Source organism: Echeneis naucrates, chromosome 15, assembly GCF_900963305.1.
Source record: "Echeneis naucrates chromosome 15, fEcheNa1.1, whole genome shotgun sequence".
Taxonomy (NCBI): domain Eukaryota; kingdom Metazoa; phylum Chordata; class Actinopteri; order Carangiformes; family Echeneidae; genus Echeneis; species Echeneis naucrates.
The window spans coordinates 5,500,529-5,525,569 of record NC_042525.1 but is presented as its reverse complement, the minus strand read 5'-3'; the positions used below and the strand labels follow the sequence as shown (position 1 = coordinate 5,525,569).

General features: G+C 44.2%; 1 protein-coding gene across 1 annotated transcript; it reads right to left on the bottom strand.

Moving 5' to 3' along the window:
• Positions 1 to 8,107: 8,107 nt before the first annotated feature.
• Positions 8,108 to 12,587, bottom strand: dact2 (dishevelled-binding antagonist of beta-catenin 2). Its single transcript, XM_029521136.1, has 4 exons — positions 12,282 to 12,587; positions 11,047 to 11,179; positions 10,620 to 10,910; positions 8,108 to 10,468 (listed from the first exon to the last, which is right to left on the bottom strand). The coding sequence occupies exons 1-4, from the start codon at positions 12,519 to 12,521 to the stop codon at positions 8,601 to 8,603; spliced, it is 2,532 nt and encodes an 843-aa protein (XP_029376996.1). The 5' UTR covers positions 12,522 to 12,587; the 3' UTR covers positions 8,108 to 8,600.
• Positions 12,588 to 25,041: the final 12,454 nt, after the last annotated feature.

Sequence of the window (25,041 nt, the reverse complement as noted above, 5' to 3'; positions counted from 1 at the left end):
TACCTTGTCCTTCTCTTTTATTTCATCCCTTTTAGTCATGGTTTTAATAGCCTTCCTTACCAGATAGGGGGGAAATCCATTCGCCCACCCCGCAGAGGATTTTTTCACTGACATTGATCTCAAGGGATGAGGATATGCTTTTGGTACAGATTGTAAAGAGCAGTGAAAAGGGATGGGCATTGATCTAACTCAAGCACTTTCAGCACTGATCAATAAGATAGATTTTCCAGGGAGCCTTGAGTGTGGCGTTGACACACACACACACCACCGGGCTCTATGGCCTACTTCACCTTATCTTTCATCTTTTGTCATATTTATTTAATGACTGAGATATTTGTCAAGTGGCGCCATGAGGTAGCGTGACTACATAATCCTAAATGAGGCCATATTGTGCAGCATTCCCACGCAAAAGGCTTTAATTGTTGTTTTCAAGTGGAAAACCTGTCTACCATAGCATACGAGAACCATAAACCTATACTGTTGACATTAGTACTTCAGCTAGAAAGATAGAGCTCCTTTTAGCTGGGTTGTCACCTACTCTCTTACAGGACCTTCCACTGTAGCTGTTTTATTGCTCTTTTACACCCTTTTGCACCACCTTTATGAAGACCATATAATGTACATTTTCTATGAATAAACCTGTCATGTCGCCGCAGATTCTACCAGTTAACCTCGTTTTCATACAGTGCATAAATAGGCAAGGGCAGATGGTTAACTGAAGTCAGATAGTTAGAGTTACAAGGACGCTTTGATGTTCCAACTTGACCTCATCAGAATATGGCTGAAAACACGCTCAAACACTCATATATTACATTCTCCAAGGGAATCATGTTTTGATACACGTGAACCTCATCTGTTTTTCTAATAATGTAAAACACATGCAGAAAAAAAAAAAAAAAAAAAAAAAAAAGCAAGGGATCCAGTTGCAGTCCTCTTGCAAGAGCCTTTAAATCCTCCATCCTTCATGTGCAAATCCCTCAACAAACTGGCCTTGAGTGTTACCCTGGGTTGTCCTGTTCAAAGGAGCTCCGAGGTCAAACCTGCCGGGTCAGCCTCTCTCATAGTGACAGGGTTTACCCCCAAGCTAGCCCCTTTCACTCTCAAAAAAACACATGGGGCCCCAGATAGACCATCATCCTTCCTTACACCGCAGACCTACCGTGATTTACTGCCTCGGTACACACCCCATATAAACATATCATCCACATGTCATCGGCCAGGCCTCTGGGGGTAGCTTTTCACAGTGCTATTGTCCAGACTTTAAAGATTTATCCACTTCTGTGCTGTTAATATGATGAAATATTAGCCATGGCCTGCATGTGAGGGGATGTGATCAGAAGTCCCTTCATCTTTGCCAGCAGAACGTAAATCAGAACTGTAATATCGGTTTATCTGGAAGCACATTCACTGTCAGGTGTTAATGTTTACTTTCAGAGCTATAAAGGGAAGTTCAGTTGCCACCCCTTTAACATATTTATGCCAGGAAGCTGTGGCGCGAACTGTCAGGAGCACATAAAGGAAGCCTCACCATATGTTACCTTTGGGTGTCAAAACACAACACCAACATCTATCCTTTAGATATCACTACGTTTGAGGAAAGAATTGTAATTTGCAGTGCCTTCCTTTCACAGATCCCTAATTAATACCTCGCAATGCTGCTCACAATATCATTTTCTTTCCTGTAAACCTTCTCCTTCAACTTTCCCTAATACCCCAACACAAAGGGTTAAGGCCAGCCCTCCCCCCTCAGATGCTTTTGTGTCATGTTTCAAAGAGCCATTCATCAGTGCATAATCCACGCAAATGACAATACCATGTATAATTTCAAACTTTTACCCTCTTCGGCATGAACAACATGCAACTTTAAGTGTTTTTACTCATAAGCAATGCATTTAGACAAGTTATGATAAACTAAACAGGTACTGGTTGGTCTGATGGTGACAGCTGTTGGAACCTGTCCGTCCTCATCGAGTTTCCTGTTGGTGCAGAGACTTGAGTGCATGGAGAATCAGTCTGTTCCCTGCATGACCTCTGACCCTTTGCACTGAGAAAGGAGGGCCGACCTGTCCTAATCAGTCCAGAGACAAGACCTTAGGGTGTCCTGTAACGTGTTAGCGGAGCCAGCTGAAATTACATTTGTCTGCTCCTCAGTTTCGTGTTTGTTTGCTTTTTGCCTTGAGACATGCAGTAAAAAAAGAAACAGTGAAATAGAGACCAATGCTAAACAACAGGATAGGAATGGACACGCTATACAATATATCTGAACCTGGTTCTGTTGGGGGAAACTACAAGCCTCATTATTCCCCCACAATCTCACATTGTTAAATCTTTTCTGCTGCACCTGCAAGCTGGGACCTGTCTCAGATGGAGGTTCACAAGCTAACCGCTAACTATACCTGGGAGACAAAGGCAAAACAAATCAAACAGCAAGCTGCTGACCCCAAGGAAATGCAGCAGTTTTCCCCATAACAAGCAATTTCCCCCCTGCTGAATAAAATTTAATTGGACTGTCTCCCATGCTTTGTGTATATGTGGTTTTTAATTTTAATTTTTAAATCTTAATTTAGATCATTACTTCCATTCTCATTTTGTTTTTCCCACATCAAGAAGAAGCAATTAAAGGAACTGTTAATCAGGATAACTTATGGAAATGAATGAGGAGGATGAGGAACCATAAAACCACGAGGCTACCAAACACTTCCTTGCTCATAAAATTAATACAATATTGACTGTTTCAGACATGCCAGCTGAGTCCGTCTTTAACTGGAGCGCATCTAGAGGAAAGACACCTTTAGAGATATTTAAAATATTTTTATAGGTGTTAGACGGCTGGAGTCCATTAGGAGCTGTAGAAAACCACAGCACTCAACACAACACGCTGTGAACACACTTGCAACAGTTTTATGGCTCCTTGTAGAAGAGGAGCAGTCACACATGAAGGGCAGACAAATAGAGTGGAGGTGATGAGTAGAGAGGGCTAAGAAGATAAAATGTTCCTGTGGCTGTAGATAAAGAGGCAAGCGCATGCTTTTAATAGAAATAAATGCTCTAGAATCAATGGTCACCTTTTAAGGGACGGAAATGCTAAGTTGAGAAATTAACATGTTGTGAGGTAAAGGACTTGTTAGTGGCCATATGGGAGCAGCGTGGAGGGTGTAGGGGCGGGAGGAAGAGGGAGGTACCTGTTGGGTCCCATGTTCTCCTGTCACTGTGATCTTATCAGGGGGCCCGACCAAGAGGAGGACCAGCTGTCACTCTCGCCGCTCTTTTGATGTCCTCCTTCAGAGCTCTCTTTCTCTCTCTCACACACACACACACACACACAAAACTTCAGAAGAGTTGAGGCTTGTTTTTGTTCATAATGAGAATTGGTGGCTTTGTTGGCGAGTCACTTGACAAACCTGGCACTGGAAGGAAAAAGGCAAGATAAAGCAAGATAGTTACAGCTCTCAGAGGACATGTGGGCCTGGGGTGGCTCAATTTAGCTGTTTAGAGCCTGAGGCTTCACAAAAGAGAGTCAGAGCTCAGAGCTGACACAGGACATCCTGCTCATAAAACCAGCCAGGACGTTGTCTCGCAGACACTGGGGACTGATAAAAGGGGGGAAGCACCACATATTCAAAGGAAACTACTTTGCAAATGCACTTGCTGCCATTCGTCTTCATGAGCTCATGTCTACTCCTGAAACGTGCACACTCTGGGTAAAAACTTGAGCAAGTCACAGAAAAATTGTGGAGCAATTATTTTTGACTACCCAAGCATGAAGTCTTGCTGTAAGCATTGACTAGACTGTTTCTATAAAGTTTAATGCAAGTAGCACCAACTTGTCTCAGCCACAATGAAAGTAAAGTTACATTACAGCTCTTATCTTTTCCAGATCCTAATCAATTTGTATAATCTTACAGCTTGAGTCTCTTCATTTGAGAGACTATGTCTGCCTCCAGTTATCTGCTCTAAACCTTACTACACCGTGGGTTAGGGTTAGAAATTTGAAGCAACCGGGAATCTTCTTCGACCAGGCCAAACTGAGCAACTGGGAGAGAGTGAACTTGGTAATAGAGGTGATCAAGAAACTGATAAAATGTTAAGTGGTATTCAGAGAAGAATGAATAATGTGAAAAAAGTTGGCTTTTTTTTTTTTTTTTTGCAATAAAGTGTGTTGACTAGTGAAACAAATGGAGTTAAATGGAAGCCTTTAAGCGCACTGCAGTCCAATGATCTATTCCGATAGAAATAAACTGACGCTGGCCTCAAAGACGAGGACCCAAACGCCTTCACTTGCATGCAGTCTCTCTCTCTGTCTCAGACAATTGCTTGGTAGGGACGAGTGCGCTCACAATAGCCTGGTTACTGTGAGTGCATGCTCTTTATACACTGCGAACTTTTGAACCACCTCTTGACCACAGCTTGAAGGGAACTGAGACAATGGTTAGTAAACACACCGGAGTGAATGAAGGGATTAGGTATTAAATGACAGGATGTGCTTGAAGAGGAGCAGGTGGTGGTTGAGGAAAGGCCAGTTAGGGCTCACAGGAGCGAAACGTCGTACATCTCCTCGTTGCTTTTCCTCCATTTGCCTCATCTTCATGCTCTGTCTCTACTGCTCCTGATCTTTCACACTTGTCCTCTGGCAGCTCATCTCTTCCTGCTCATTTCCTCCGCTTTCCATCTCCTCATCTCTCTGTGCTCTATCTCTATTGTTTGCTTCTACACACCCAGAGGAGTCTTCTCCTTAACCCAGGCCTCAGACAATTGACATTCATGAGGTTGGACATTCCGGTCCAGCCCCATTCATATGTACTGTAAGCAAAGGGACAAAAGCCACCTCACACACTGTCAGGCCCATCCCCCCTCGAAGGGGTCAAACGGGAGCTGAGTGAATCTTAGCTGTTTCGCTACAGACAACTAGAATCCACAAATGTTCAGTATGACCTCACTGCTGACCTTGTTAATTTGTCAGCATTGAAATTTGACCTAGTCCTTTGCATATTTTCCAGCTGTCATCACATCTAGTTATGATGCTTTCCCAGAAAACACCACGTTTGCAGCTTAAAACAGCAACAACTGTCTGTGTGTAAGTTTGTAGGCTTTCATGAGTACATCTGGTTAAGTGTTGGTGGTTGAAGATATTTAACATGTCAAACTAAAGATAATCCTTTTTGCTTTGCAGGAACCTGGAAGAGCACGACCCTCCTCCCCTCTGCATTTGCAAGGATGAATTGTGGGTAGGAGATGGAGGCTCTTCTCATCAGTGTGGTAATGAGTTTCTGAGCTCCCACTTGTCAATGTAGTAAATCCACATTTTATATCTGAAGCCCAGCACCCATGCTCTAGTATTCACAGCAGGGAAGCAACATGACGTCAGAAATATCCAGTGAAAAATAGGCAAACACAAACGGACGTGAGCAAGAGAGGGAACTACGTGAAAATCAAGTATCGTTTGCTTCAGCAGACATAATATATTAACTATGATAAGCAGAGAAAACACAGACAGCCTGGTGGGGCACTGTGTGTTTTGAGTGTGGAGACGGACTGGGAAGAATTGGTGCGTGTTGGGTTTTGGGATTACCTCATGGAGCACCCCTCCTCCAACTGTGACCTAATGTGAACCAAGTCAAAGTTTAATTAGTACCTGTCTGTGGCACACCCACTGTTGTTCTCACTGCTTTCTATGTTTTCTGTCTCTCCCGCATTTGTGTGTCATTTTTTTGTTGTTGTTATTCTCCAGGTATCACTTTCTCAGCAGATTGTTAAATGTGATGTGCTATATTTATATTTGGATACAGTTTAATAGTCCGTTTTGTTTTGGACACCTTAAGGCTCAGATCTGAATGAAATGGTTGTGAATTAAATAAGATGCGTGTCAGCAGATGACTCAAGAAGTAAACTGACCTGATGCATAATAAGATCACTGTCCAAAGTAGCTCAGTGGCATGTGTTCTCTGCATTACTTCAGTGTTTACCTGTCCTAGTACTTCGAGTGGTCTGGCATGACACTTGCACCTATTTATATCTCAGTGGACATTAACAGACACGCTCTGCAGAGACTATTTTAGCGAGCGCGTGTGAGGAAATCTGGGGCGTGAGTACGACATCAATCACGGTATTTTTATTTCATTGGTTAAACTATTTATTTTCAGCGCCTTTTTGTTTGGGTGCAATTACATTTACATTTACACTTTCCCAACTGCGTGAAATTAAAACATTAAATACAGATATTCCAATAGAAAAAAATCGTCATGGTTCTTTCTTTGCTGTTTCTAAAAGATCCCAGTGACCTCAGCTAAGAGTGGAGGGTTTTGTTTGCTCATTGGCCCGTGTTCTCATGTACACAATGTCTAAGACAGACCGCTTGAACTGAAGTTTGCGTAATGATATCCCACGTGATATCTGTAGTCAACTTGACAGCCATCCACAGGGAGTATTTTGTAACTCTTCCCTCTGCACTCAATTTTATACCACAAAAAATAAATCACAATCAATTCATATTTGCAGGCTTGCACCTGCTGCATATTGGATCCCTAGAGATTATACTCCCTGGCTGAATCATCTTTAACCAGCTTTTGGGATTGCATCATGTAGATGTTAAGGCAGTGACTATTTGTTATTCTGGAAAAACCAAAGAGCAGCACTTGCAGTGCACAGGTGGACTTAACTCACCTTCTAAGAGCAGGCCCAAACAATGCGTCAAAAGAAAGTAAATGACAGACAAATTGAACATAGAAAAGCACAAAAAGAGACGAGACCAGAGACAGCGAAGCTACCAAAAGGTCCCTGACCCTTCTATTGTGATGAGATGTGCCCTCAGAGATGAGTCAGCCCTACAGATGGAAAGGTCAGCAAGCACACAAGGTCAAGCTGACGCAGTCCAGCTATCCTCAACATCAAAGACAAGTCCAGGCCTGTCATGCTGCCTCTGTGTTGGGTTGAAAACAGCAGCACTAATCCCACTGCTGTCTCTGTTAAAAAGAGGACAGAGGTCAGCTGGATGTAGAAGTCCTAATAAGTTCATTCCACTGAAGCAACTTGCTAAACTTAAATTGAAGTCTTTGATGTGAATTAGGGTTTTTGCCCTTTGGACCTATTTTTTGTCAGATGAATAGAGAAAAGAATGCTGCTGAATTAACACATGCCCTAACGAATACTTCTATTTAATGAATGATGCCTTCTTCTTTTCTTTTTTTTTTTTTTGAAAGAGAATGGAACATTTCTTGTTACCAGAGAATGAGACAGAGTCCTTCTGAATAGATGATTTATAAGTCTTAAAAATAATGGTCTCCGCGGTGATTAGATCCGCAGGGAACACAACTTCAAAGTACATTTTGATGAAATGTTGAAAATGTTTGTCAGCCGCATAAGCTTCTTAGTTTTAGTCTTAGTTGGGAACTTTAAGGTCACAGTGGCTGCCTGATGGGAGAAAACATTATTACATATGACCGCGGGAGAGAGGGCTGATGTTTGGAAGGCTGGTCACTGGACTGCTTACCTTTGTGCGTGCCCTTTTCCTCACCCCATCATTTGACAAAAATTTTAATGGAAAGATACCGAGGCAGATTTTGAAAATGAGATTATTGGGCAACTCTGTGCAGCTACCCACTGTCTAATCTCTTCATGACAGCTCTGAAGTGAGGAGCCTCTTGTGGTCTGTCATTCCTGCTTAATCCCATGCGACCCCAGCCATATACACCAGCTGTTTAAAAAAACAACAAGTCTCTCCCCAGAAACCCGAGCTTCCTCTACCATCATCTTAATGTCTATTTGTGAAACCGTAAGAGCGTGATCCTGTGTCACTGCATTGCGAGTGTGTTCACTTGCATACAAATGAGTGAGGCTGATAAGTTTCACCCTGTAATTAAACGCGACTGCCTGGTTGGATTGTCGAAGGCGCAGCTTATTAAACCAACAGCTGGGCACGATGACGAAACCAGATAAGGAGCCGTTAGTACTATCTGTGCTAAACTAGTCAGCCTCAGCGGGGCGTTTTTGAAGATTAAGCAGAGATTTTTTTTTTTTTCCACGTGTGACAGACATTCACCAGGAGAAGAGAGAGGCTGGCAGATGTGATCTTGAGAAGAATTGGAGGATGCAGAGCAATCAAGGCAAAATGTCCAGATATAGAATAAATATGTTTATTCTAATAAGGTAAATGTAGGTACTGATAACCCATGATCAATATTAAGAAATTAGCAGAAAATAAACAATTATATTCGATAAATGTAAAAAGGTTGGTTTTATTTTTGAGATACAAACAATTATATGACATAAACTTCAATGAAACTGTCAAAGAAAGCCACTTCCCAGCCACTGTCATGACAACAACATAAGTATTTACAAATTAAGAGTAACTGGAACAATCGTGTTCTACATGTTTTTTATGTTATACAAAGAACCATTTTGTACACCGTTCAGGTTTCACCAAATGAAAATTCTTAATATATTTTTTTAAGTTCCAGCAAAAAAAAATAAAATAAATCAGTGCACGAATGCAGTGCAGTTTAATGACTGGGACTCAGTGATGATTAAGGGTGCTGTGTTAAAAAAAAACAGGCGTGCCTGAACCATTTTTCTGACCAGATTTCTTTGCACCTGAGAGGAGGTCACTAAACCAAGGTCATAACCTTCAGGGAAGCAGGCTGGAACCGACGGATCTTCTTCTTCAGTGCTCGGGAAGCTTTGATCCGGCAGGCTGATGGCTCAGGGCGTGGGAGCTGCTGGAGGGGCCTTCCTGCCGCGGTGGGCCCCAGAGCGGCTTCGGCCCACACAAGGCCTCCCTCCTCCTCGTGACTGTCCAGCTGGTCCTCCTCATCCAGGGAGAGGCTGCTGTCAGAGTCCGAGAAGGAGTGGAAGCTCTGGCTGGACTCGCTATCTCCAAAGCGGTTGGTGGTGTTATCGCTCATCTCCCCCTCGCTGCTTTCAGCGATGGTGGAGTGAAACAGGGAGGCGCATTCAGCTGAATACTCAGACTCACATCTGGGTGGGTAGTGGCTGGACAGTTGGAAAGGCGCTGGTGGGTATCTGGCATTGAGAGTGTGGAGGAAAGAGTTAGAGGACATGGAAGACTGGAAGGGGCGGGGGGGTCCGATCCACTGGCCTGGCTTGGCACTCATACTGCGGACCATCTGCATGCTCCCTGGAGCCAGAGCACGGGACTCTTTCGACCTTTGATGCTGAGCACACGAGGCCTGGAACATCTCTGCATTGGACGGCCACTTGGCAGCCCCCTGCCTCTTCTTCCTCTGTTCCACAGGCTGCTCATACTCCACGCACTGAGGTCTTCGGCTTTTGCCGGACTTTGTAGCAGCAGGGATGGGATGTGACTTCGGGTGAACCTTGTGGGGGTACATGACTCCTGGGCTACAGTGGCTGGAGTCTGAACCAGAGCCCTGTCTGTGTTCCTCTGTGTGACAGGTGGTAAGTTTCTGGGTCACCTTTCCCTTTCCAGACCTTCTCTGTTCGCCCTTGGTTCCACCGCTGACCTCTCTGGTTCTTTCGCAGGAGGAGTATCCATGTTGCTGCCTCATTGCTCGAGGCTTATCACTGCTTTTCCTCCTCAGTTTCACGGCTTTGGTTTTACGGTCTGCCTGCCTCACCTTGACCCTCTGAGATCCAGCAGGGACAAATTTGGCATGCACAAACTCAGGGGAAGCGCTTTGACCAGCCTGAACCTCTTGGCCTTGACTCTCCTCTGTGCTGGAGCTGTGGGCCATTGCCAATCTTTGTCTATGGCCCTTCCTCTCTTGCGGTCTTGACTCTGGACTATGCCCACATCTCTTCTCTGAGTGGCTTCTTGTTACACTTTCATATTCTCCTTGGGACTTATTACTCTTCCTGAGGGACGATGACCTGGTGGTGACCTCATCAGAGCTGTACTCCCTCATGGCCACAGGATAGGAGTACCTGTAGGAAACCTCCTGGCTTCTGACTGGCTGTTTGTGGTTTGTACTCGCAGCTGGTTCTTGGCAGTGCCTCTTCTGGTCAGTATCTAGTGGGACGATGTTTGTGGTCTGAGCAGAAAGAGGCTCCACCAAGCACACCTCTTTCTGAGACACTTCAGGAAACACTGTTACAACTTCAGTGGGCCTCCTGTGGTAATCAGGCTCTGTGCTGGTTTCACTCTGGATTTTATTCAAGCTTCTCTGGAGGAGCTTGTCAATGTAACCCAGGGTTTTGGTCTCATAACCCATTTGTGGCCTGCGAAAGGAGTCAGAACCATTCATTGGGGGTCCTTGGCTTTCTAAAAGTCCAGGTATGGCTGGGTTGCCACCAGTAGAAAAAATTGGACTTTGGAGAGCCACAGCATGCAGGGGGCTGGGGTAGTGGTACATTTCAGTGCCACCGCGGCACACAAGGTTATTCTGAAACTTGGGATCCACTGCAGAGGTCTTCAGGTTTGGGCACACTGAGGGTTTCTTCACATCCACAGCTTTGTAGTAGCTTGGTCCTTGAGTCATCATCCTATCAAGATCACCTGGTGACACAAAAAACACAGATCAACCTTTCAAATCGCTAACTCACTCAAATTGCATGTTATTATGTAGAATAATATGTGTTAAGTTGCTTAGCAACAGTTGCGTGGCTCCAATTACCCTTAAGTGATTTTAATTAGAGTTGGGGTTTACCTGTCGACACAGGTCTCGGTCGGGCCTGTTCGATGCCTGCAGTGCTTGCTCGGATCCTGCTGCTGCCCAAATGGAGCCCTGTGGCCCGTGGAGGGATGGGCTGGGTGGTGCTCTCATCAGCAGAGCGCCGGCGGCACACATCAACTTGTGATGGAGGGCTAATAATGGAATTAGCGGGGCTCATGGGAAGGAGAAGAAGGCTTGTCTGGGATGACGACAGACATTCGCTATACACGGAGGTGCAGGAGTTAGACAGGGAGTAGGAGCTGCCATCACTGAGCTCATAAAAACCTGCAGAGATCGGGAGCATTTTCACATTACCATTACTATCAGTATGTAACATACCTGATGTTCAGCTGGGTGTGCGTGTTCACTGAATTCACTGAAGTAAACAACTATAGGACTTTTAGTGTGTTTGTCTACACACCTGAACTTGGCCTGCTGTCACTCTCCAGCTGTTCTGTGGAGGCCTTGCTTACATCCAGTTTAAGCTCACTGATCTGTTGGTCCAGCTGTTGCAAGTGAGACTTCAGGCCTACATCCTGTTTACGAAGGCGAGACTGTAAACGAGACAGCGCAAAACATTTTAGTCAACCCCCACCGAAAAATCTGCAGCACTCCAACGCAAACTGAAAGGGAAAGTCAGGCTGGATTTACTCAAGGAAAGAAACAAGTTGTACAACAAGGCTCCACATGCATGCAATTACGCAGAGGTTTTCATATATGTGTACGAAAAGCTGAAACTGCTCATAATGCTCAGGGCATGCTTTACCAAAGCTGTAATTTGATTAAAGGTGTTGTCCAGATAAAGGATGCTCTAATGTACAGCCATCAGGAGAACAAAGCGCTCAGCTGTGGCTGATGATTAACCCCAGCAGGACATGGGGGAGCATGGAAGAAGCAGTGGTGGGTAACTCATTTCTCCCCCACGGCGAGGGCCTGGCCATTGTGTAAACTACTTGAGGAGGAAAGCTTGGGGGTTGGGATAAAGGACTGTTTGCTTTGCAGCTCTGGCTGGGAATTTACTGTTACAGTGGGTCTTAAGACGAAGATTCGGGGTCACAGTCTGCAAAAACGCACCGTTTCATTACCATTTCAGGCTCTTGCAAGACGGAGTGGGGTCTATTGCAAAGATGTCTATCGCTGTGTTTTTCCTGCTGTAATTTAAAGGAATGTGAAACATCATTTTTAAATGCTGGCCAATTTTTCCTTCATTAAATGTGCCGAAAGTCAAACAAGGCACCTGAATCCCTTTGCATCCACAGCAGCCAACATGGAAAAAGCTTGTCATGGTGCACCACCCCCCCCCCACACACACACACACACACACACCAATGGGTGTCACTTACAGCGAAAAATCCACCTTTTAAAAACACACCACCATTTTCTCTCTTTTTCCTTTTGATTTCCTGACATTAGTGGTTAATGATTGAGCCCCCCCCCCCCCCTCCCTGCACACACATACACAACCCTAAGTCCTGCACTGAACCTTGATTTATGACACCTATCCCACTTTTCCACCCCCCGCTGGGAGCATTAAAGTGTGTCTGGTAATAATTGAAGAGTGAATGTGCCTGAGCATCAGCTGATCCAAACACATCACGAACTTCATGTAAATAAGTCCACATGCAGACAGTTCCTGTGCCTGTGTAATGCTTTTACCAGCTGTTGCTTCAGGGCTGTCAGGGTCGCCTCCAGCCGCTGCTCCTCAGCCCCCATCAGCCGGACCGAAGAGAGCGGCTCCTCCCGGTCCATCCTCAGGGCCCAGCTCACCATGTCGCCCTGCCTGTCCTTCAGCAGATGCAGCTCCTGCAGCCCGGCCAGAGCAGCCTGCAGCCTCTCCCCGACCCTGCCGCGGTCCACGCTCATCATCCCCGCACAAGATCCCTTCCTGCTCAGCATGCTGCAGACCGTCCGGGCAGTATCCACAAATAAGCCTCCTGGCTGCTGGGTTTGCTGCCTCTTGAAGATCTGGTTAGTTTTCAGACTACCTGTTAGAGGAAATCTTGAACACGGGGGGGGACTCAGCTCCTCCCCCAGACCAAATGGCTCTCCTCCCCATTGGCTGGCCACCGGCCTCCAATGAACATCTGGTACTAATCCTCCCCATTAAAGTGCTCAAAGAAACTGTCCAGGCATGTACTCACTTCATCTGCATAATACCACAAGACATGACGGCCATATTTACCATGCCACCAGTCTTTTGTTCTTCCTCTTCTTCTCTGGGCTGAGCAGAAATGGGCCGTGACCCCACTTTGTGAAAGTCTATCACTTGCTGTTGTGTTTTTCATTTGATGGGTTCATTCATATGGCGCGTCTCCCCATAATCACCAGATAATCACCAACCCAAAGTAAGAGCTGAAGCATGAAGAGTAAGCATTTCACTACCTGGTCTCAGAACTGGTCTTAGAACTACTTAGCCTTGAGTCCTAAATTTAAATCCTAAAATATATTAGTATTTAATGGATCTATCAATAGAAAGAACATAAAGCCACTTCAAATCAAACTCATTTGGGAGTCTTTTTTCCTTGTAAATAGCCTGGAAAGAGAACTACATTAAAATCAGCCTGCTGTTGCTATACAGAAACAGATAGGTGAAATAATTACGCCCCCTTGTGGCAGTAAAGATTAATACAATTTCATGGCAGCTGATTCATGGCTGACAGACAGCAGTGAGTGTGATGAAACATTGGACACAGGAAAATATATTTTATTTCCACAACATTTGAGAAAATAGATAAACATATAACAAATAGATGAACAGTTTATAGTTTATTGACCAGCACATGGACCCGTGACCTTAGTTTGAGCCACACACATGAAACTAGACTTAGAACTAACTTAAATTATTATCATGAATTACGTTTCCTGAGTAAAACAAACAAAACAAACAAACAAAAAAAAAAACATGGTTGCTGAGACTGACAGAGGCACAGAATAACTACAGAAAGAAAAAACAAAACAAAAAACCAATAATTTTTGGTCTTTGGTGTTTTTCCAGTGTCTTTATCAGGAAGTATTAACAACCCTTGATGCAGAGGCTCCGTACCCTCCTGAACTCTTGGGGGCCTTTCCCCAGTGCCCAATTTATCTGTTTGTTAATCCATCCATGAAAACAGAGTTATCTCGTTGCAAGGCCATGAGATAGGAGAAGCGATAAGTTGAGGTCAAACCTCAAACTATCCTATCCTAACCCTAACCCGTCAACTGCACCACTTGTACGGCTCATATCACAGCCCTCATTTGCTCAATTTCTCTCTCTTTGCTGCCAGTTTAAATCTAAGTCTTCAGAATAATATGACCTCACAGGACAAATATTCCTGTTCTGATTAGCAGCACCTGAGTTGCTGCTGAGGGACGCACTTGTTCCTGTCGTCAATCATCTGATAACAAAATAAATAAGGGAGTGATTGAGCCCTCATCGCAGGCCGGGGCAACGTCAGGCCGGCTGCAGACTGTTCACTTACACTGCTGCCCTTCACGCTGCATCACAGGTGGGATTCTTTCATGCTCATATCTGCAGCTATCTGGAAGCTGGAGTTCAAAGGAAATACCAAAATACCAGGAGGGGCGTACACCTGTGCGTGTGTGTGTTCAAAGATAAGGTAAAGGCAAAGGTAAGGTTTCTTAAATTCAGACAGTAGAGGGCAGTGTCATGCTACTTCTCAATCCTGCAAGATTAGATCCTTACTTGGATGTATCATCAGCCTGGAGTGGTGAAGTGAATGACTCATGTTGCAAAATAAAGTTTCACTGTATTACAGCGCAATCGATCAGGAAATCTCCAGTTTTCAGGAGATGTGGGGCTAAATCATTTGTTTACACATCCTTGATTGCAAAAACACATACTTGTGACCGTTTGATGGGCCCCTCATCAAGATGTTCACATTATAGCAAATATATGGTGCATTGTGGAGCCCACTCCTCACGGGGATAGCGTCATGTCCTTGTGATGCTGCTGGCATAAAACTCGGCATTGTGATGCCTGAATGTCCCTCTGCCCCCATCCCCTTCAAAGCATTTCCTCCAGGGTGACATCAGCTGGTGTGCCGCTCCAAAATGTGCCATCTTTTTTATTTTTATTTTATTTTTTTATGGGATTTGTGCTTCATTGAAGCTTTCCTAACTTCATTCACACATAAACACACACACAAAAAAAAAACAACTTTTTAGCTGCCCCTCTGTGAGGCCAAATCCAAAAGACTTTGTCTCACTGGAGGTTTCTCTTTGTGTGGCTTCTTCTTTGTGTTCTGCCTTTATCATCAGATTTTCCATCCTCCCTCCTTCTTCTTTTTTCCTCATCCACTTAAGAAATGATAAAGCAGCCAAATGTTGATAACAAAACAAAAGCACATGGGCGAGGATCCCTTTTACTGCGCCCACGAGCAGCCGCAGTGGAAAGAGTGATTGTACCTGCTCAGGTAGATACAGACAGGAACAATGGAAGATGCTGCCACAAACAGGATGTGTGGGATGGAAGTCAAAGGGGTAAACATGGTGTGTTGTCATATGTGGGACTGGGCGAGTGTCTCGAAGGAGCCGGAGAGTGAATCTGTTGTCAGCTGTGTGTACATGGAAAAAAACAAGCCTTCCACATGTAGGCATTATGAGCTTACAACTTCAAAGGCGGCTGTGATATCACACATAAGACACTTAGGCAGAAATCCCATGTTGGGTGTTATTGATTTAGAACTATTTCCGGAGGGGGGGCTGTGCATTTTCACATATTTCTGTGTGCGCCGTGTCCCTTTTGCATGTCTGGGGATTCCCATGCAGGTACTCTAATTGAAAATCCCTTTCCCAGGTATTCTGTCATCAGTGAAGGCAAAGATTTTGTGGAGATCAAAGTGGCCTCTCGTCTGTGACAACAGATCCTCGCTCGCTCTGCCACCTCCGACCACTACTGAGCCGCAAAACAAGTATTAGTTGTTTTAATGAATGAACGAAGAAAGAAAAGTACTTTTTGATGTTAATGTGCAGCCGCTCACCAGATGTCTTCCCCTCTCTCAGGACTTACAGAGGCATATTGTGGAATGGCAATGAATTGCATCTGCTCTTTATCTGTTCTTTCTTATTTAGATGGGTCTTTTTAAAAAGGGCCTTCAGTAAATCATCCCCGCCGTTTTGAGCATTTTGAAATGTTAAACTTATTTTTCAAAACTGATTTCTAACCTAAAAAAAAAAAACCTCTCCAACTCTATTTCACCCATGAGACATGTCAGGGATTCCAGTAAGTTTGTCCTCAAGTCAAGCCGCAAAAACCATTTTTTTTTTTTTTTTGTTTTTTCTCAATATCCTGAATACTTTCGGCTAAAACCCAAAGTCGAAACTGCATCCAAGAAACACACTCCTTTGATTCTGACTGATATCAGTGTGATGGTTCCCGACGTCTTACAAGGTCTTAGGAGATATGTTCTGCTTCTTTACTGTTAGCGCCTTACAGTTACTGTCAAACCTACTTGAGAGCAAAAGAGCAGACAGCCGCTGCACCATCCACCATGTCAGTTATCAATTCATTCTCAGTGGAGCAGCTCCGGGAATTATCTGCTGATGAAATCCCAGATTAGAGACTCATTTCTGTGGGTTTGAGCTTTGATTCGGAGTTGCTCATGCCAAGAAAAGTTGAAGGAACAGCCTAATGCCGCTGGAATTCTCTTTAAGGTTTATTTGCTTAATCCAATAATATTTGATTCAATGATAGAACGGGATATCTGTTAAATCTGTCGTAAAACGGGTTCTTTGGTGTATTTAAGTCAGCTTGTGAGAAGCTTATAATACACTCATAAGGATTTTTGAGTTTGGTTTAAGGAGACCCTCTAAGTAGACAGACTTTTGATCATGGCTCTTTATTGCAGGCTGTCTTCTTGGCTTGTGGAGGCATTTCTTTAGTGGTGGACCTGATCAGCTGTATCTCCATCTATCATCTTGTCTTGTCACTGTGTGTTGAATTACCTCATGACTTTGAGCGAATGTCTTGTCAGAGTGCCGTATCCCCTGCGTTTGACAGAGAGAGAGAGACGTCTGTCCTGTGCGCTTGTAAAATTATCTTCTCACAAAATTTCATTTGAGCCGAACACATTTTTGTTTTAATTAGCGGGAGAGGAAAGTTTCCATGCTGTACCCCGAATCATAAAGACCGAAGATGAAATTCTATCATTTAGCATTTCCTCGCCGAGGAATGCAAAGTACTGCTTAAAGCCAAGTTCCAGTGCACTTCGTGTGTGACAAGCTGCGGGAGCCATTTGGAAAATGCCCCCACCCCCAACCCCCATATAACCCGGTGTGGATTTGTCAAAGGGCACAGTGTGCAGTGCACAATTGCTGCAAATGCAATGCGAAGTTTCTCATATTTATATGTTTGCACCTGCTTCCCTGACAAGTATTTTATGGAGGTTTGATATTACTTATGGGATGTACTATATAAATGTCCTCGGAAGAAGAAAAAATTGAATTAACTAGATACAAGCCTGAAAGACATCATTTACCTGAGGACGGCTACATTTCAGCCATGGATGTAAAAGTGTCAAAGTCCTTACAAGGGAGTCTTACCGTGGTGAGTCTCCAACGGCCCTTAGCTTTTTACAGGCGGGGAGAGAGACGTCTGAGCTGTGCAGAACTTGGACTGTCTGCAGAGCCCTGGAGACCCATGCTACTCTGCAGGCTGCGATGAGCGGAGGATTGAATGAATGAATTCCATCTACTTCTTAAAGGAAAACTATTACCCCATCGCTAATCAGATTTTCATGATGAAATAGTTTTAGACTGACCACACAAGTGTTATATTACAGTCTCGTATGGTTTGCTAGCCGTCTATGTTCCGTATCTGCCCAAGCAGCAGAACAGACCAGACGCTTATTCTTTCTCTGGGGAGCTTATTATTGCAGCTCTGAAGGTGGTTCTTTACTTTCTGGAGAGAATTGAGCAACCAACCAACCATGTGCACTGAAGTGGGACACAGTGAAAGACACTGACATTTCTTCTTTTGGTCAAAGATGTTCATTGTGCAACAGTTGTTGAGTCAGCACATTTTGTGGATAACACAACTGTGGTTCAGTAGCGCTGCCCAAAGAGATGCTTTGTGAAATGGTGCATAAAGAACTGCTGTTCTGAAAACAAGATTGTTTCTGTTTTTAGCCGCTCTATAGCTGTGTGGTTCGAGGGCTGGTAATATTTGGTCCAGACTGAAATGTCTCAACCAGCCAACGAGTGGATTGCCATTAAATTTGATACAGATATCCACAATACCCAGCAGGCGACTCTTCACGACTTTCTTTCAGTCTTTCAGCACCCGCAAGTCCACATTTATTTAATTTGAGTGAAATTTTATATCTGCCATTAAACAGATTGCCATGGAATTTGGTCCAGACATTAACGCTCCCCTCAGGATAAGTTGCTACAACTCTTCATCATTAACTTCATATTTAGCTCCATCTGTTTAAGCGAATGGACCCAATAACTAATGGCATTACATCTATTCGTATGCTAATTAGCCAATTTTCTGCCTGCATCCTCTCACTTTTTCCAAAAACCTCTCTTGTCTCTTGACATGCATTTTCTCCCTTATTGTCTTGTGGAAATTTGTAACAGCCACACTTCTATAAAAAGTTCATAATCTCAGGAACCTGAAAATGTCAAGGAAAGTAGCTGAAATGAAGGATCCCTTATCCGTCTCGTTCTTATGTACAAAGAGAAGCAGAAACAGAGAGGAAGTTTGTTGTTCAACCCAGCATCCGTGAAGGGAAGCGCTGCTGTCATAGAAAGCTTCAATACAATGTCAGCTGTTGTGTCTTTTGTATCGTGCACACTGTTTATGTATGTTTATCAAGATGGGGCAGCGACATAAAAGCCTGGTTTGGCTGCAACAACTAAATATCCTCTCGTCCTTTAGCTTTTTTGACGGAGCAAGTTTGTTCTTGTAGACAGGAACACCAGCAGACGTGGCTTTAGACATCCACTAAGCTATCACAATACACTTGCAACACAAACTCAGACTCGGGCGAACCAAACCTGCCTTGTCTAAACTTCCCACATGTTTGATCAGCAACTGATTTTGTAATCTGATTCTGGGATCAAATCTTCAGGAGATGAGTTTGTGCAGAGATATTGAGCACCGGAGTTTGGGTTCAGATGGATATGACCACAGGCTATACAGGCTGAGTTTTGAAGTGCTGTAACCTCCCTCTCCATGCAGGTGTGCACATTTAAGAGGCCTCTTTATTCGTAAAATCACCTGAGGTTTTTCCATCTGTGGAGAGCAGGACAAGCTTCCCAGGGCCCTCGGGGAGCCATTACAGTCTGTCTGTCTGCACCGAATTATTATTCATCAAACGAGAAAACACACAACTGCCACATTCGTCTTTCCCCGTTCAGAAATAGACCAAGTTGAAGTGCTGCTCCAGCTGTATGCATCCAAGGCGTGACATCTCTGCTGCTGAGCACCGATGACAACTCAATGTGCTGTGTGGTTGACCCCCATCTGTCAGCCCAAATCAAAACAACCTGCAGCTCTCTCCTCAGCTGCACTCAAGAGGAAAACATCAGACTCAGGTGATGTTGTGCCCCTCAGACAAGCAGAGCCAGTGTGAACCAAAGCTCATATCGTTTTAAACCAGCTCAATCAAAATAACACATCAGAGCACATTCATTTGTACAAGAGAGGAGATCAAATGTAAGACCCCAGGCTGACCCTTGAGCACTTACTCCTGAACCCTTCAGCCCTCCTCTGGTGTGCTAATCCTCCTGGAGCCCTCCATGGGAGCTCATGTGGTCCAGAGGAGATGGACCAGAGGGCGATGAGGCTGACAGCACCAACACAGCTGGCCTGTCCAGTCCGCCATGACAGTCCCTGACGAGGACTAAAACCCACTCGTCCTGCAACATTCCCACCGTTTGCCCGGTCCTTCATAAACCGCTCTCCATGGAGAATATTGCGTGCTGGCCGGTGATCTGATGGCTGCGTGAGCCGTACGTGAGTGTGTTTCATTAGACGCAGGACCACACAAGACTGTTGTTGGGTATTTCCATAAACATTTGAAATAAAAGGCAACATCGATCAAAAGCACCAGATTAAAGTTTGATTTTGCACAAACAAAGACCAGGGCCAGTTTCCCAGAGCCATCATAGAATAAATCTCCACTGAAAAATGTATCTTTTGTTTTGTAGGTGTTTCCCCACAACCTCTGCAACTTGCCTTTTAGTAATTTATATTATGAGCAGATATACTGTACAAAGGGGCCCACGGCGGGAAGAGAGGATCACTCTAGAGTATTTTCTTTCCCACGACTTTTATTCTCTTTCATTTTGAAGTCATCAAGTCGGGAAAATAAGATCAGCAAGTTGGTCTGTTAATCTGGCAAACTGGGGTTTGGCACAATACGAGAACCAATAGCTATCAACCGCTCGCTGAGTATGAGCAATTATCTTTCTCTTCTATCAGGGAAAGAGAGAAGGATTAGGACTGTTTGTAACAAGACAATGTGCAGCAAATGTTTGCAAATTCCACTGAATCGCCTCTCACATATTTGAAGAATGAAAGCTTCAAACGGTACTTGCACACTGTTAAGTCTTTGCATCATGCAGAATGATATCTTCCTTTGACCAGGACATGACACCTTACACGGTATAGAGGGAGCCAAAGGTCAGGCTGCAGAGCACATGGAGCCATTTATAAAAATGTCAGAGTGGTTGGTGGAGGCTGCAGGAGGGTTTTATCTGTTATAGGGCTTAAATCCTCTTTGTTGAAGGTTCAACTCCTATTATGTTTATTGATGTTAGGAAAGAAATCCAAGCTTTTCCACTGTGACAGGAAGACATGAGAGATGTTAGAGATGTCATGTGCAGGGACGGTAAGAGGTCTCCATTGCCTTTATTGGTCATATATCTCCAGACGAGGCCTGCAAAGCACTCATGTAAATTCTCCCAGTATCACATATCAGCTCAGGTATTTGAAAAGGTACGGCTGGACGGCTATTTAAATCAGCGTGCTGGCTCTGAATGAAATGATCAGCGTTTAGATGGCAATAGATTTTGATGGAGTAGCTGACAGGATAGACGTGTTTTTGGACACGCCTGGGTTGCTGAGTTCCCCGGCTGCTTTAGCCAAGAAGCTGAGATGCGTGATTAGAAAGGGAAATTTTTTTGGGTGAAATAAAAAACTCCATCCCTGACATTTTCTTGGGGTGAAAAAGTTGTGAACTACAGGGGAGAGGCCGGGGCCAAGGCCCAATAATATAGCCCTTCTCTCCAAGGCCAGGTGTGACGCAGGGAGCCCGACACTCGGGATGGCTGGGACAGAGTAGGTCTGTGTGGTGAGCCAACCACAGAAACCCTGTCACCTCCCTCCTCGGCGTGGAAACCCCCGCGTGCTGTCGCTAACAGCGTCCCACAACAGCCACACGTCTCCTCTGTTAATTTGTGAAGCCTCACCTGCATTTTGTTTCCCAAATGAAGATTTTTACAGATTATAAACGCTACTGAAGAGAAACTTCAACTAATAAATATTTGCTGAACAAACACATGAGTGATGTTAATCTCTATGGGACTCTTGGAAAGAAAGTGAATCAGCACGTTTTACAAAATGTTATGAATAACGTTACAATCTCCACAATGAGGCAACCAGCAACCTGAAGGTGTGAAGAATTCTTAGAAGGTTATTGGACCACAGAAAAAGAAAATGTCTGAGAGGAATTCTTTGAAAGGTCCGGTAACAAAGTGTTTGTATTGTGTCTGAAACTGAATACTCGTTGCTCATTTCCTACTTGTGAGGGGGTTTGTGTTGGAACACGTCCGCTAATCCACAAATGATTCTGATTTTGTGAGTTTTTTGGTTAAAAAAACCAAAAACAAAACAACAACCAAACATTCGGATAAAATATGTTTACTCTTGTGTTTGTGGTTAAGAGTGAATTTCAGCCTAATGTGGGGTTAGGGTTAGGGGAGGTTACACCAACTCATCAATCCAATTCAATGCATTAATCCACACATGGCTGTTACATCATCTGCACACTCGTGCAACAGCTTTTCTCTTACACTTTGGGGTTTTAGGGAAATGGGAAATTATACGAACACTGTATTTACCATTGTAGAATTTGCTGCAGACAGACACAGACACAGCACGACTTTAATTGGTGCAATTACTTTTTGACCAAATAGTCAAAGTTTTTTTTTTTAACCAGCCGTGCTAGCAAGGAAGAAAAGTAATATAAGTAAAAGTGGTAAATTACCCTTTCTACACATAAACATATTAGATTACTGCTCTGAAAATTTAGTATTTAGTATTTAGTTCAAAGCAAGGCGATGCACGTGTTTAAGCCTTCAGAGCTGCTAATGTGAGAGTTAGCCTACTTTGTGTTCAGCTCAAAGCACAAAACTGAAGCAATTTATATGCCACAAACTTGAAAAATGTTGATTGATGTAAAATAAAAAGTTGTTGTTAAATGCGGCCTTCTCACAGTAGAAGGCTGGTTGTGTCACGATACAATCTGTCCCACGTTCAGACAACATGACGGAGATCCTGTGAGGTCCGACTCATGTCAGATCCCCCTGCCAGTTAAAACCGCCATTTAACTGATTAGTTCCTATCAGCTCTCTGTTTGACGGGGATGTGCACAGTGAGAGATCTGGGTATCTCCTTGGGTATCTGAGCTATGTAAACTCACCGCTGTGGGTCGTGGCACAGAAACTCCTTCCCCCTGATGTGCACGAGGAGACGGCAGCAGATTTCTCTCACAGCTGGGCTGCAGGATGAGTCACAGATAATGTCATCACCATGATGAGATGAAGAGGAAAGTGCCACGGTGCCAGGTCTTTATCACTCATCGCTCACCGAACTGCAGGATGATACAAGAAAGGTTGGCTAATATGATGTTTAATCAAAGATATGGGAATTGATAGCATGATTACCATCTGTCTGTAATGCCCACCAAAATCAACAGTGGTGATTGCCAGCACCAGTAAAGTCATGATTGTGCTGCCTAAAGTCATGATCTTGTCCCAACATGTCTAAAGTTATTCGAACAGAGAACCAACCCAGAGCACTTCACGGCTGCATAATTTATTTTTTAGCAACACAGTTTAAAATCCAGTTATGCGATTTTCTTCAAGGTTTGCTGAGTTGCTGAGAGGCTGTGTTCCTCCTCCAAGTCACCGACCTGCCACACACTCTGTGCACTGTGGCGCTGAAAGGTTACGTCACGCAGTCATACCGACTCGAACGTCAAGAGACGTTGTAGCATTTTTTACGGGGAGTTCATGTGCATGGAAGAGCTATCCACATCTGCAGCTGACACATAACAGCATGTTATCGGGGCTGTGAATAGAGGAACAGGGGCTTGACCTGCATAGAGAATGAATAGTCTCTACAAGCTAGGTTAAATGAAGAGTTGAATTTGGATGTCACGAACAGATTTTATTCTAATGAAAAGGTATTAATGATATGCAAAGAAAAATATAAGGGTGGGGAGCCAGACGTGGCTGAGTCACATATAAAAAGCCAATAAAAACTTAGCAAAATGAGGAATGAATGCTTTCTTGTGCCACCAAATATTAGATTATGCAAGTAATCCTTTCAGTCAGCGATGGTTTGGAATTCGAGGAGGCAACGAAGGCCAAGTCGTGTCAAGCCATCAACCGCTTTCGCCAGCTCGTCGCTACTCAGTCCCCGCTGTTTGTGATTGATGACCGTGGCTTATACATGACCTAGCCCAGTGAGAAGCGTTCCCAGCACTGACCAACACTGAACACTGCGGGGTTTTACTCGGCCTACATTAGGCTAAAAAGACCCAGAATGCAGCCCCATAATTCTTAGACGGTGATATTTTCTTGAGAGCAAATCAAGTTCTCACCTTGATATCGTGGGCTTGGCCCCACTGTACTCTCTGCAAAGACCCATAAAATCTATATTTTGAACGGGATGTTTTAAGAGGATAGTTTAAATTTACAAAAATACCTCTTGCTTTATGCCTCTTACGAAGTGCTTGATTTCAGTCGGTGTTTGCCAGATGTTGCAACATAATCTTCATTATAATGTTTTCATAAAGGCGAACCTTCATTCTGCTGGGTTCAATCCCAGCATGGCAGCATCGCGACTCCGTGTTTTGGTGCCAACTGTGAACATTACACCTTATTTTATTGACAACTGTAATGATTAAGTTTCATATACTGCAATTTCTGCAGTCAAAATATTGTCTCAGAACCTGAGAAACGGTATGGTGCACGCTCTAAGGAAAATACACACATAAGGAAACGTTTGTGGAGGAAAAACCTGTTTGCTTACACTGCAAATGTTGGCTTTAATAATTTCTGTAAAAGCAGTGTCACGTCGTGTTTTGTTTTTATTTTGCTTTGGAAGTCTCCAGGCAGAATCATTTAAAGATGACAAATCGCTGGCAGATAGATAGAGACGGAGACGGCGAGATAACAGCAAGGCACCGAACGTGTGGGAAGGAAAGACAGAGCGTGGCGAGTGCCTTTCTGTCTGAATGCATGTAGACCTTTTATGCAGTGGGGGAAGTTTGAGTTGTGAATTATCTACACTGTTTGAAATCCCCATCCCTCTCGTGTCTTGGCAGACAAGCCACAGGCCGGGTGTCCATGTGGGTGACTGTAAATGAAACATTCCGCGCCGGGTTCAAGACGGGGTTCCTCTTGACTCATCGTCCGTCATTGCATAAACCTCACTCTCTCCCGTGAAGAAGCAGCCCATTCTTCTGTCTACGGTGATCCTGGCAGTAAATTCTCAGGGCCCTCATTGTTGAAAGCTGCATCGCCTCCCTGGATGCCTGTATCTCCCTAATCCACCTCTTGGGAAAATGTGCAGCGAAGGCCCACCAGTGCACAACACAACACACAACCGTGGCTGTAGGCGCCTGTGTTCACCTCAGCGATGGTGCAGGCAAGCCCAAGTGGATTATCTTAACAAATAATCAGAAGTAAACACCTGCATGGGCCTTGCCACTGATTCAGAACAAGCCTCTTTGTGCTCTGTTGAAAATGAAGACAAACTGAGACTAAATCAAGCCAAAGCTGTTCGTTCTCAGGAAATAAGTACTTCTTAAACACCCATTTGTCTAAGGAACAAGATTGCTGAGTGTCTTTCTGCATCGCCTTGCTTCACATTTTGGATAATTGCGCCTGGGAGCTTCCCAGTACAAACACTGTTGTTGGGTGCTCAACAGCCGCACAGTGCTAACATTGTTCAGTGCCTTGCTCAAGGGCACCTTGACTGTAATCACCTAAAGAAAAGAGAGTAAAAGTCATTCGGAGACATTAAACTATATCAAGTAACTGCAGAGATGGACATCTAAGTGGTTGGTAAACTTGCAGTTTGACTCTGTTAGGTGGGATTCTGAGGCTGGCTCTTAATTTGCGGGTGTTTATGTGACTAATTCTTCATAATGCATTTTGGAGAGGAGTGAAAAGCTCT